This window comes from Alligator mississippiensis, chromosome 7, assembly GCF_030867095.1.
Source record: "Alligator mississippiensis isolate rAllMis1 chromosome 7, rAllMis1, whole genome shotgun sequence".
Taxonomy (NCBI): Eukaryota; Metazoa; Chordata; order Crocodylia; family Alligatoridae; genus Alligator; species Alligator mississippiensis.
In genome coordinates, this window is record NC_081830.1 from 1,656,078 (window position 1) to 1,668,250 (window position 12,173).

At 48.6% G+C, this 12,173-nt stretch overlaps 1 protein-coding gene across 1 annotated transcript in view; it reads left to right on the top strand.

Annotated features, from left to right (window-relative positions):
- LOC102576298 (E3 ubiquitin-protein ligase rnf213-alpha-like) overlaps nucleotides 1–12,173 on the top strand; it is a 114,096-nt gene that overhangs the window by 72,249 nt on the left and 29,674 nt on the right. The window contains exons 42-46 of the mRNA XM_059731390.1: nucleotides 171–344; nucleotides 3,002–3,219; nucleotides 5,343–5,439; nucleotides 5,541–5,655; nucleotides 10,209–10,392. Of these exons, the coding sequence (XP_059587373.1) occupies nucleotides 171–344; nucleotides 3,002–3,219; nucleotides 5,343–5,439; nucleotides 5,541–5,655; nucleotides 10,209–10,392 (788 nt within the window). The remainder of the gene's footprint in view (nucleotides 1–170; nucleotides 345–3,001; nucleotides 3,220–5,342; nucleotides 5,440–5,540; nucleotides 5,656–10,208; nucleotides 10,393–12,173) is intronic.

Here is a 12,173-nt window from a genome sequence, read left to right on the forward strand (position 1 = left end):
TCCCCTGTGGGAAGCAAAGTTACACCAGTCTCAGCCCCTTTATTCCAGTCTAGATGAGGTTGCATGGTTTAATTAGACCAGTAGAGAAATCTCTCCTCAACAAGAACTGGCTCAAACTCTTTGTGTCAAGCAAGCCTGAGTGTGCTTTTCCTTTATGTGATGTGTTGCAGAAAAGGCGTGGACAAATGCAGAAGCTGCCAGCAGGAGATCACCGACCCAGCCCAGTTGCCCTGTGCACACATTTTCTGCACACAGTGCATCTTGGACTGGAAGCACAAGCAGTGCAGGATTTGTAAGGAGAACATCCCCAAGGACTACACGCCCACCGTCTCGCAGGTCACCAGGTACCTGATGGGCACCAAAAGGCAGCATTTTGGAGTCTCGTGGGGCAGGAACGCTCTTGATCATCTCAGTCACTACTGGTTGTCTGAAGCCCTGTGTGCTCATCAGGGGCAGATCCAAGATTTGGTAAAGGGGAGTATGGGAGCAGCCATGTCCGCAGCCTCCTCCCCGCAACCCATTATTGTGGGCAGACTGTGCTGCAGGAGCCTCTGGGGACTTTTAAAAATTCACAAAGGAAGTAAGCATCCCTGCTTCCCCTCTGGGCTCAGAGGTACATCCGTCCCATCCCCTTCTTCCCCAGATGCTGCTGCTTTCCCCACCGTCCCAGGTCGGGGGAAGCTTCAGATCTGCTCGTGACTGCTCCGGCTGGGCTGCACAGGGGCTGAGAGAGATGGGACCGGTGGCAGCAGTAGTGGTGAGGAGGTGGCTTCCATTGCAATGCCCAGGAGCAGGGACGGGAAGTAGCTGCCACTGTTGGTGCTCTAGATGAGCCCATCTCCTTGCACAATCAATGTGGAGCGGGCAGGAGCATCTCTGAAGAGTCGTCTTTCCCAAGCAGCCACAGTGGGTAGGGGACAGAGGAAGGGGACTTGCCTCTGAGTATGGAGGAGAAGAGGGTTTCTTTTCCATGTTATGGCCTCTTTTTAAATCCCCAGAGGCTCCAGAAGAACAATCCCTGTGCTGCATTCGAGTCTTAAGCCCTATTTTCCCCAGTAGCACCTGGCTCAGGGCTTGGTGGCTAGAGGTTTCCCACTTCCTATTCGGGTGCTATAACTCTTAGGCTTTCAGGCTAAACTGTGCAAGGACCCTTTATGATGTTCTTTGCAGATCTCTTCTCAGGTATCCTTTTGATTTTGCCAAAGGAAATAGAATTACAGGCTGTGTATAAGTGCCAAAAGTGGCACTTACTTGGATGGGCGAGAGAGCCATTAGACTGCGTAAACTGATTTAGGACCTAGCCATAGTGCCTGCCGTGTTAAAGCAAGTGTGCTCATGCAGTGGGGTCCTACACCCTGGGATGAATAACGAAAACCAGAAGCACAGCATTGATGTCACCTGGCTGGATGGTGGCACTATGGAGAAGGATCTGGGAGTCTTGGTAGATCACAGACTCAGCATGAGTCTGCCGTGTGATGCAGCTACACGAAAGGGGAAGGTGTTTTTGGGGTGCAGCAATAGAAGCTCTAGGTGCAAGACGCAGGAGGTGATGGTGCTAGGATATAGGATAGGACTCATCTGGAGTACTGTGGGCAGTCTTGGGCTCCACATTTTAAAAAGGACATGGAGAAGGTAGAGAGGGTGCAGAGGCAGGTGACAAAGCGGGGTCTATTCGATTCGGATTCAGCCCAAATCGGGGACAGTGATTTGATTCGTTGATTCGGATAACTGTTCTTGATTCAATTCGGCTGAATCTGATTCTGAGGATTTGATGCTGATTCGGAGAATCAGCGATTTGGACATAGACATAGCTTTAAATGCTTTTTCTACATACCTCGAGGTACCAGGCATGGCACATGAACGCTGCGATGCTGGGGCGAATGGAGCGTCCCACAGGAGTGCAGTGCGGCCCCCCCGCGTGCTCAGCTGTGAGCCCAGAAGTGCATCGGAAGTACTTCTGGTTCACTTCCAGGTCCAGTGGGGAGCGTACTTGCCCCCTCCCTCCCTCCCTCCCGTTCTCCCAGCTCAGCATTTGGCTGCAGGGGGACCCCGGGTGCCCCCCCAGACCCAGGAGGCACCAGTCGCCAAGCCAGAGAGGTATGGGAGCGCCCCCCAGCATGCTCCCCGGTGGACCTGGAAGTGCTTCTGGTCCACCTCTGGGTTTGCTGCCGAGTATGCTGGGGAGCCCCCCATGCTCCTGTGGGACACTCCATGCACCCCAGCATCGCAGCATTCACGAGCCACCTGCTACCTGGAAGTATGTAGGAAAAACATTTAAAGCTGCGTCTACATCCGAATTACCAAATCTCTCCGAATTGATTCGGAGGGTTCTGATTTGATTCAGAGAGATTAAAGGGTCTCCTGATTCGATTCAGATTCGGAGATTCGGCCACCGAATCGGGTTGAATCTCCACCAAATCTAACCGGGGCCGAAGCTTTGCACAGCCCTGATGTGGACGCTCCATCACTGGAGATTTAAGAAGAGGTAGAGCAGCCACTGTTCATGGATGATCTAGGTGTAGCTATGCCTATGGTTTTTGTCGGTTGTCGTATGGGGCTTGAGGGGACTCCTGCCCCTGGGCTCCCCTCCCTTTTCTGATACGTGTCAGGATTTCTTATTTCTTTTCATTTCTTTGCATTTCTTTTTGGCTTTTTTTAATCCTTCCTCAGAGGCATTGGGTGTTGGCTGCAGCCTAGGTTGGGGATTTTGATTGGGCTGGGCCAATGTTCCTGAATGGGACTTAAAGCCAAAATTTCCTGGTTAGATGATCTTCCCTCTGTTCAGGGTCCAACCAATCACCATATTTGGGGACAGAGAGGACTTTAACCCTATGGTTAGATGTTGTTCCAATAGTTGTTTCCCTGGGCGGGGTGGGGGCAGATGCCTTTTTCCTTGTCTGGTTTTATTTAGTGTAGTTATCAGCCATGCAGTTGCAATCATGCTCTGATTTCATTTGCCATTTTTAATTCTCTTTTGCTTCTTGCATTTTTTTTGCTCCAGGGAGGCCGTGGAAAATTGCAACAAATTCCGAAGGAAATGCAACTCTTTCTTCGTGGAGTTTGTCAGCAGTTACTGCTTTGGGGGCAGAATCCCTCTACCCGCGAAGGTCATTGAACAACTAATCAAGTTTGTAGCCTGCAAGCCCGCAAACTCAGAGCACCCAGAGTCAAGGTGTGGTAAATCCAATCTCAGCAGCCCCACCCATTCAACTATCAGAGGTATGATCCTTGAAAATCCGAGTTCAAAAATAAATGTTGGGTCCTTTTTATTTGCCTTTGGTGTTGAAGCATTTGCATTTCATTTTTGTTAATGTTTCTCACCCCAGCTATAAGTACTAGAAACTTTCCATTCTCTACTGTACAGTTATTCAAATGCACGTTCCCGCTGTAGGTATCTTGCATCCTCAGGCTCAGTTTGAAATGTTTTGCTGTGGCTGTATGCTTAGGGTGTGCTCCAGCCCAGCTCCTTTTGCTCATCATTTGTGTGAGTATATGGTAGGCAGAGGGTGTAGCAAGCTCACCGAGTGCCTGGGATAGGAAGGATATGTTTTTGGGAGGAGTGGGATGAGGAGGAAGGGAAGCCTTACCTGCCTGGTGTCTCTTCATACTGAAGGCACTTGATACTGCTGCCACTGCAGCAGCAGCAGCTCAGATGGCAGCAGCCCCAGGGCATGCCCTCCCTGGGAGCTGCTCTGCATGCCCCTTTTGTACACCGCAGTACACTAATTAGATTCTATATACAGAAAATTTATAAATTTGTAATAATTGTGTAAGTGTAAAATCTAATTAATGGAGGTCTGCCTTGAACCCCCTTGCTCCCCACTGCTACATCAGGGAAAATAGATCTAGGGCCCTTGTGCTTGCCCCCTGGAACTTCTTCCCCCTGCAGCCCTTCCTCCTCTCCTTATTGTCAGACCCTGGTCTCCTTAATCACATGGAATTAAGAAGCAAATTTGAAAAAAAAAGATCTTGAAGGTAAATATACCTGTAGTAATCTGCATATAGTACCTATAGACACAGTTCACCCAGAATTGATGTGTTTCACCATTTTTTGAAACTGCTGCCAATTTTAGCACATGCAGTCCATAAACATGCTATTAAACAGCACTTTGGCACTTACTTATATATAGTACAAATTATGCATGATATTAGTCCAAAGCCAAAAGGCTCAGGATTTACTCTAGAGCTCATTGGGCTGGGCCCCAGTGGAGTCAACAGTATTTCAAGCCACAAGTCAATACTGCTCAGTATGTGTGCGCACTCCGGATACTCTCCACAAAGAAGCCATGTGCTAATTAGCCCCCCACTCATGACTGGAATCAGGTGTATTTGTCATGAGTCCTTGGAACCCCCCAAAATGTATATGCAGATGAGGTGCAGGGCAACTTGGTTCTGTTTCACCTCATAGGGTGTATCCCCACATGCAGAGGCATACGTCTCCAGGCGCACAAAAAGCAGCGGCCCCAGCCGCCTTACCTGGGGTCACTGTAAGACGAGGAGCTTTTTCCCAGTGCTGTAACCTTACCTTGTATTCTAGTATAGGTGGTGCTATTTAGAAAGTGCCTGCTTCTTACTCAAGCAGGTTAGTGCTGTTGCAGCCCCTTGTTTGCTTAAATTACATGCAGGTTATACACTCAGCACGTTTTCTTTCTATGTAATTGGTTGCAGGGCTCAGGCCTGTTTCACTTACGCTATGCAATTTGCCAACAGAGGGATTGAATACCCTCAAATACCTGAAGTGTGATTACAGTGCAGCTGGAGATGGACTTTCCTCTGTGGTCACAGGGGATAGGAATATGAACAATGGCCTCAAGCTGCCTCAGGGGATCTGTAGGTTGGAGGTTAGGAGGAACTTTCTGACTCTCAGAGTGGTCAAGCATTGGAACAAGGCTGTCTAGAAAAATTCATCTCCGTCCTCGGAAGTTTTCAAGAGCAGGTTAGACGGACATTTGGCTGGGATGCGTCAGCCAGGGACAATCCTGCCTTGAGCACAGGGTTGGACTCGATGACCTCCTGAAGTCCCCTCCAGCCCTGATTTCCTATGATGGTCCTTCCCCCCAGCCTCAGAAGGTAGGCAGGTACGTGAGTAATGAGTAGGCTCAGTCTACATGTGCACACATGCATATCCATTTAGCAGGGGAAGATTGAAAACACCCAGGTCTAGCGCTAGAAAAGCCCCATTGAGGTGTGCAAAGGGCAATAGAAGAGCACCAGAAATAGAAGCTTTCTGTGCCAACAGACTGTGACTGATTTGCCCACGCTGGGCATGTGAACTCCAAAGAAGCCATAGATTTATATATTTGCGCAGAAGAAACTTAACCCAATTTATTCTTTGCTTTTAGTATACAAACCCACAAGTGACCTGTCACCCTTTGAAGAGTGCATGGACCCAAGTCCTACTGTCAAATCCTCCCTTCTCAAAATGTTGCTCCAATGCAGGTTGGGTTTCCTGTTCACTCATAGCCCTCTCCTCATACGTCCCACTCCCTGACCAACACAGGGTACAGGGTATGTGATATTCCATATCCCTTTCCTCCTAGACTCGATGATGTGAAGATTCACCTTCAGGCATACCTCTCCAGGATGGAGGAAGTAATAACTTCAAACCAAAGCATCCGGGATGATTTCTACTTCATGGTGGTACGCTGTTTTGAGGTGAGTTCTATGTTTCATCCACAAAACTGCCTTAAAAAGGACATTAAGGTTGCAAAGTCCGACATCCAAAGGTTACAAAATGCCTGATTAAAGAGAGTCTGTACAAACAGAACACAGCCTGTTTGATACATCCTTTAAATATGAGACTACACATTGGGTTATTTTTATTATTTGGTTTTAGAGGGTTTTTTTTCATGGACCTTCTGCTTTAGTAGTGAACGGGCAGTTTTTCTGTTCAGGCAGTTGCAACGTTTTGCACTTACAACGTTTATAAGTGGGCAGCCTGTTTCAACTTTATGACCTCAGTTTTGACTTTACAACACTTGGTCTGATGCGACGCCACGCCAGCGAACAAGTTCGCTGTGTCGCCCGTCTCCCTGGAGAAAGTCTGTCCAAACTTCCTGGGACACTTGCTTTAAGAAAGCAGACGAGACTCCAGAAAACCTGCAGCCGGGACTGCTGAGAAGACTCCAGCCAAGAGCCCTTCAAAAAGTTCAACCAAGAGCCTTTCGAAAAGTCCAGCGAAGTCACCTCAAGGAAGTCCTTCCAAATCAATGATTGCTATTTACACTATAAATGCAGCTACGTTACTCATCTATAATTGATCGAGTACAAAATTCTGGGGTATTTTTGGTGAAAATAGGGTATCGGGCCTTGGTTCAGAAAACAATCCCCCATTTATAACATTGTGTCTTATGAGAAAATTGGTTCCAAGTTGCAACGTTTCGACTTCAGACGCGGTTTTCAGGAACCAGTTGTGTCGTAAGTCCGAGGATTGCCTGTACACCGCGCTGAATTCAAACGTACCCATTTCCTCAAGGCTACATCTCTGGTGCTCTCACCACAGTGCTTATGCACTAAATGATCAGTGAATTCATCTTTATGACATGCTGTCTTTATCTCCATTTTATACCTGTGAAATAGAGGTACTGAAGTACTGCATTTAGGTTAGATTATAAAATTGCCCCCAAATTTTGGGTGCCCATGTTGAGGTATCCAGTGCTGGTTTTTCAGCATGCTTTACATTTTTTTATAGCAGTTCCTATGGTTCAGAGAAGAGCTTGCCTCTTGTGGTGGACATCTGCAAATCAGAGTCGATCCTATTTCACTGATTAGATTCATAGATGCTAGGGTCGGAAGGGACCTCAATAGATCATCAAGTCCGACCCCCTGCATAAGCAGGAAAGAGTGCTGGGTCTAGATGACCCCAGCTAGATACTCGTCTAACCTCCTCTTGAAGACCCCCAGGGTAGGGGAGAGCACCACCTCCCTTGGGAGCCCGTTCCAGACCTTGGCCACTCGAACTGTGAAGAAGTTCTTCCTAATGTCCAGTCTAAATCTGCTCTCTGCTAGCTTGTGGCCATTGTTTCTTGTAACCCCCGGGGGCGCCTTGGTGAATAAATCCTCACCAATTCCCTTCTGTGCCCCCGTGATGAACTTATAGGCAGCCACAAGGTCGCCTCTCAACCTTCTCTTGCGGAGGCTGAAAAGGTCCAGTTTCTCTAGTCTCTCCTCGTAGGGCTTGGTCTGCAGGCCCTTGACCATACGAGTGGCCCTTCTCTGGACCCTCTCCAGGTTATCCGCATCCCTCTTGAATTGCGGTGCCCAGAACTGGACGCAGTACTCCAACTGCAGTCTGACCAACGCCCGATAGAGGGGAAGTATCACCTCCCTGGACCTATTCGTCATGCATCTGCTGATGCACGATAAAGTGCCATTGGCTTTTCTGATGGCTTCGTCACACTGCCGACTCATGTTCATCTTGGAGTCCACTAGGACTCCAAGATCCCTTTCCATCCCTGCCTGCATCCACTTAGATGCTTAATAAGTGGCACAGGATCTAGCTCTATGTGCAGCCACTGGGCATCTACAAGATGTCTTGATAGACTTAAGCACAAAGAGGCAGTCCTACTCCGCCCTGCTCAAGTCCCAGAATAAATACTCACATATGTTACTTCTCACAGACATTTGGGCTGGAAGAGACCTCTCGAGCTCATCGGGTCCAACCCTCTGCCCCAGGGGCAGGATTCAGCTGGAGTCAGATCACCCCAGTGAGATAAGCATCCAGGTGTTTCTTAAATGTCCCCAGAGTAGGTGCTTGCACCACTTCTGGGGGGAGTCTATTCCAGACTGGAGACTTGGACGAAGAAGTTTTTCCTTATGTCCAGTCTGAAATGGTCTTCCAGCAGTTTGTGACCATTAGACCTTGTCTTCCCTTGGGGTGCTCTGATGGACAGACGTTCTCCCAGTTCCTGATGTGCACCCCTGATGTACTTACAGGCTGCCACCGGGTCACTCTTGAGCCTTGGCTTCTCCAGGCTGAAGAGTCCCACGGCTCTCATCCTCTCCTCATAAGGCCTGTTCTCTTGACCTCTGATCATGTGCATGGCTCTCCTCTGGACTCTCTCAAGCTTCTCCACATCCTTTCTAAAGTCCAGAATTGGATGCCCTACTCCAGCTGTAGCCTGAGTAAAGCGGGAGGATGACTTCTTGGGTCTTGCTTAAGATGCATGAGTAGATGCAAGCCAGAGTTGTATTTGCCTTGCTGGCTGCAGCGTTGCGTTGGTAGCTCAAGTTCATCTTGTGGTCACTCATGACCTCCAAGTCTCTTTTGGCCATGGTGCTAGTGAGTGTAGCACTGCCAAGCCTATAAGTATGATGTGAGTTTTTTCTCCCAAGGTGGAGCACCTTGCATTTCTCCATGTTGAATGTCATCAGGTTTTTATCTGCGCACCTTGCAAGCCTGTCCAGGTCAGCCTGAATTGCCAGCCTAGCAGAGTGACCACATGTCCCCATAAGTAGGTGTCATCTGTGAACTTAGCCAGTCCACTTCTGACAGCCCAATCCAGATAATTTATTAATATATTAAAGAGTATTGAGCTCTGAGGGATGCCCCTGGTCACTGTGAGCCAAGTTGACTTCTGTTTTTGAGAACTTAGTGTTGAGAGTGTTTAACAAAGCGTGGTGCAATAATGGACTCTCAGGGCTCATTGCCACGAGTGCATATGTGCAGGGGCACATGTTTCCCGTGGGACACGTGGCACCAGCACATATCTGTGCCACTGCTATTTGTCCTTGGGTGCACCCCTGCATGCAAGCTCTGGCACATGGCAAATTGACCTGAGTGGGGCAGAGGAGGCTGGGGCCAGCACCCGGGCAAGGCCCAGCAGCCTTACCTGGGGTCCTGGGGGCCTCCTGGGGCAGGAGCAGTACCAAGCTGGCTGCTCAGAGCCTGGCCAGCAGCCAGAGTATGGTTCTGGTGAGCCAGGCTCTGGTTTTCTTGGTGCACACTGCTGCTGCATGCACCGTACTACTTTTTCAGCAGTGTTTTCTTTCTTTACAGTTGGATTTCCTGGTGCCAAAAAAACCCTGCTGTGCTGCAAACTAGCAGTGTGCTGAACGGGTGCATGTGTGCTACATGTAGGTTGAGGTGCCCCAAAAAGGTCTGAGGCACCGCAGACTTCATGTGCAGGCTCGTCAGGACGCACCCTCAAAGGCTTGAACAAAGTAGAATAAAATTACACTAAGGCGCCTACATCCACTTAGATGCTTAATAAGTGGCACAGGATCTAGCTCTATGTGCAACCACTGGGCACCTACAAATTCTCTCAAGAGATGGGAAGTGGGGTTTGGGATGGGAGCAGATGCAAAAAGGGGAAAGATGCGAGTTTTTGCATGTGGGCCATTACTATTAATCCATAACGTTGTTTAAAAATAACAAGTTTCTTTTTTGTTGGCTTCAGGTTATGGTGGCATGTGAAGGGGGAAAGGAAAAAAACCTAGGTTTCAACAACTGCGACTGGGTGTGTCTACATGTGCATGAATAAATTCTGGAGCTTATCGCTCTGGAACGTATTGCTCCGGGGTATGGTGCCTGCTTTGATCTCAGCAGTATTTCTGCCCAGAGCAGGGGGCTTGAGCTCAATGATCTTTCGAGGTCCCTTCCAGCCCTTAACTGCTATGATTCACATGCACCTGGGACCATAGCACATTGAGCTGGGTCAGAACAGCACCAGCTGGCAGGGGGTCTTGGGGGCCAGCGCACCAGCCCAGGGCTGCTTCCCTCAGCTCAACATGCTGTGGAGTGGCTGGCTGGGGCACAAGGGTGTTGTGCCAGCAGGCAGCCCCTGCACTGAAGCACCCTCATGCCCCTGTCAGCTAGGGCAGCATCTACATGTGCACTGCTATGGACTAAAACACTCCACAGTGGGAGAGTACTTGTGCATTCAAGTACTACCCTGCTGCATAGTTGGTTAATTTACTCCAGCCTAATAGGGGTAGATGTGTAGACATGCACTGTTTATTGTGCAGCTAATTAGTCTGCAGCGCAGTAAATGTCTCATGTAGATGCACCTACTGTCACACTGACTATACCTGTTCCTTATAGTAGATATGTATAGCACAAGCTTTGTGGGCTGAAACTCATTGCATCAGATGCTGATGAAGATACAGGTGATGTTTATAATGGCTAACTCTCTCTCTACACCCGTTTCCACAGATACGTTGTCTGGTCACAGTGCAGTTTTTGAACATGTGCTCTCCTCACTTAACAGGATTTTATGTACTCCTCCTCCCAAGAAGATGCCAGCCAAGAGGCTGAGCACTGCATCACCAGTGCAGACCTGTCCACTCCCAGCTGTGCTGCGGTTACAGATGTTCATACCCTGCAGTTGATCGCCAGGCTCCGACTGGCCATCAGTCATGTTGCAACTGTGCTTGGTACAGAGTTTCTGAGTGGTGAGTGGAGCTGCTCCCCATTTTTAAAGCAAGAGTGAGTGCATCTACACGTTCATTAATGCACTGTAGTTACTGAGCATTAAGTTTAGTGCTTGGCTAACCTACTACTAAATCAGTGTGCAGTAACAGCCACACAGCTTTTTAGTAGAGGTGCACTGACGCATTGGTCCGTATCATAGGTGGGGGCTACAGGGTGGGCTACAGCCACCCCAAAATTTACCATAAGCCCCCCGAACACTCCCTCCCAGTATCACTGCTCCTTGCCCTGAGCCCAGCCCTAGCCCATAGTGGCAGCCCACCCTTGCCCTGCGTGCAGATCCAGGGGGTGCATGATCCCCATGCCACCCCTGCAGGTGTGCACTGCAGTGGGAGCTGCACCCCCTCCCTGTCCCACCCTGCAGCCCCTGGACAAGCCACTTGTGGCTCTGTCCCACGCCCTGCCCTGGGCTGGGCAGCGCCTCCCCCACTTCCTCCCTTACCTTTGGGCCCTCAATCTGCCCTCTCCACGCCCCTTCCCTCCCCCTTGCCCCTTCCCTGCAGTGGTCTTACCAGATGCACACTGCTTTCCAAGCTGCCTGGCTGACATTGGCAGTCAGATTGGTATCGGCTGATCTGGCTCATCAATAATCAACTGAAAAAATCTTTATCAGTGCATCCCTACTTTTTAGCAATGCTAATTGCACAGTAGCCTAGTACTAGTGCTCGGTAGCGTATTAGCACAGGTTTTGCCCTGCACACTGCTGTGCAGTAGAATCAGGCTACTGCACAGTTAGCGTCTCATGTAGTTGCGCACCCGGTGTTAGGGAAACCAAGTTAGAGAAACTTCAAAATTGAAATGCAGCGGTCTGTTCTGTATCCTGCTTTCATTTGGTTTCAGTTCAAATTCCTGTTTGTGTCCTTTCAGCCTTCTCATTTCCTTTCATTTTTTTTCAATTCAACCTTTTTGTTGTCTGTTGTGAGATGAATGGTTGGTTACCCAAGCAAAAGATGTTGGTATCATCAAATGCTCCATTTATAGAAATGATTCATTTCAACGACATCATTGCACAGCTTCCCAAAGTTTGCAAATATGTTGAGAGTTTGACTTTTGTCACAATTTAGAAAAATAAATGTAAAAACTTTACAGTTTCCCCTGGAAACTCTTTTTATGGCCACTCAAATATAGGTACTGAAAAATACACATTTAAATGTCAAGATGTAAAATCATCAAAGCATTTAAAGGGATCTCAAGGGTTATCTGGTCTAAACCCCTACATGAGCTTTCTTTGGATAAAACAGTGAATGAATGAATGCTTTCCCTAAATCACCCCTGTCTAGTTCTTATCCAGCCTTCTCCTGAAATCCTCCACTGAAGGAGAGTCCAGCATTTCCTGGGCAGTCTGCTCTACCTCTGTTCTTACTGTACGAACATCTTTCCTACCATCTAATCCATTTCTACTTGGCTGCAGTTTAAATCCATTGTTTCATATTCTGCCCTCTGTGGCAAGAAGGAGCAGCTGTTCTCTCTTTCCATGTCAGCCTTTTTCAGCCTATTTGAAGATTACTGAGATATACCCACCCCCCTCCTCCCACCCAGAGTCATCTTTTCTTCAAGATAAATATGTGTAGTTCTGTCAACCTTTCCTCGCAGGGTTTTTCCTTCCAGCCCATTCACAGTTTTTGTTTCAGCTTCTGCCTCCAACTTGTCCACATCCTTATTGAAATGGGTAGCCCCGAACGCTATACAGTATTTTGGATGAGGCCTAGCTAGATCCGTCCCACCTGTTCCAGGTGCGGTCCAG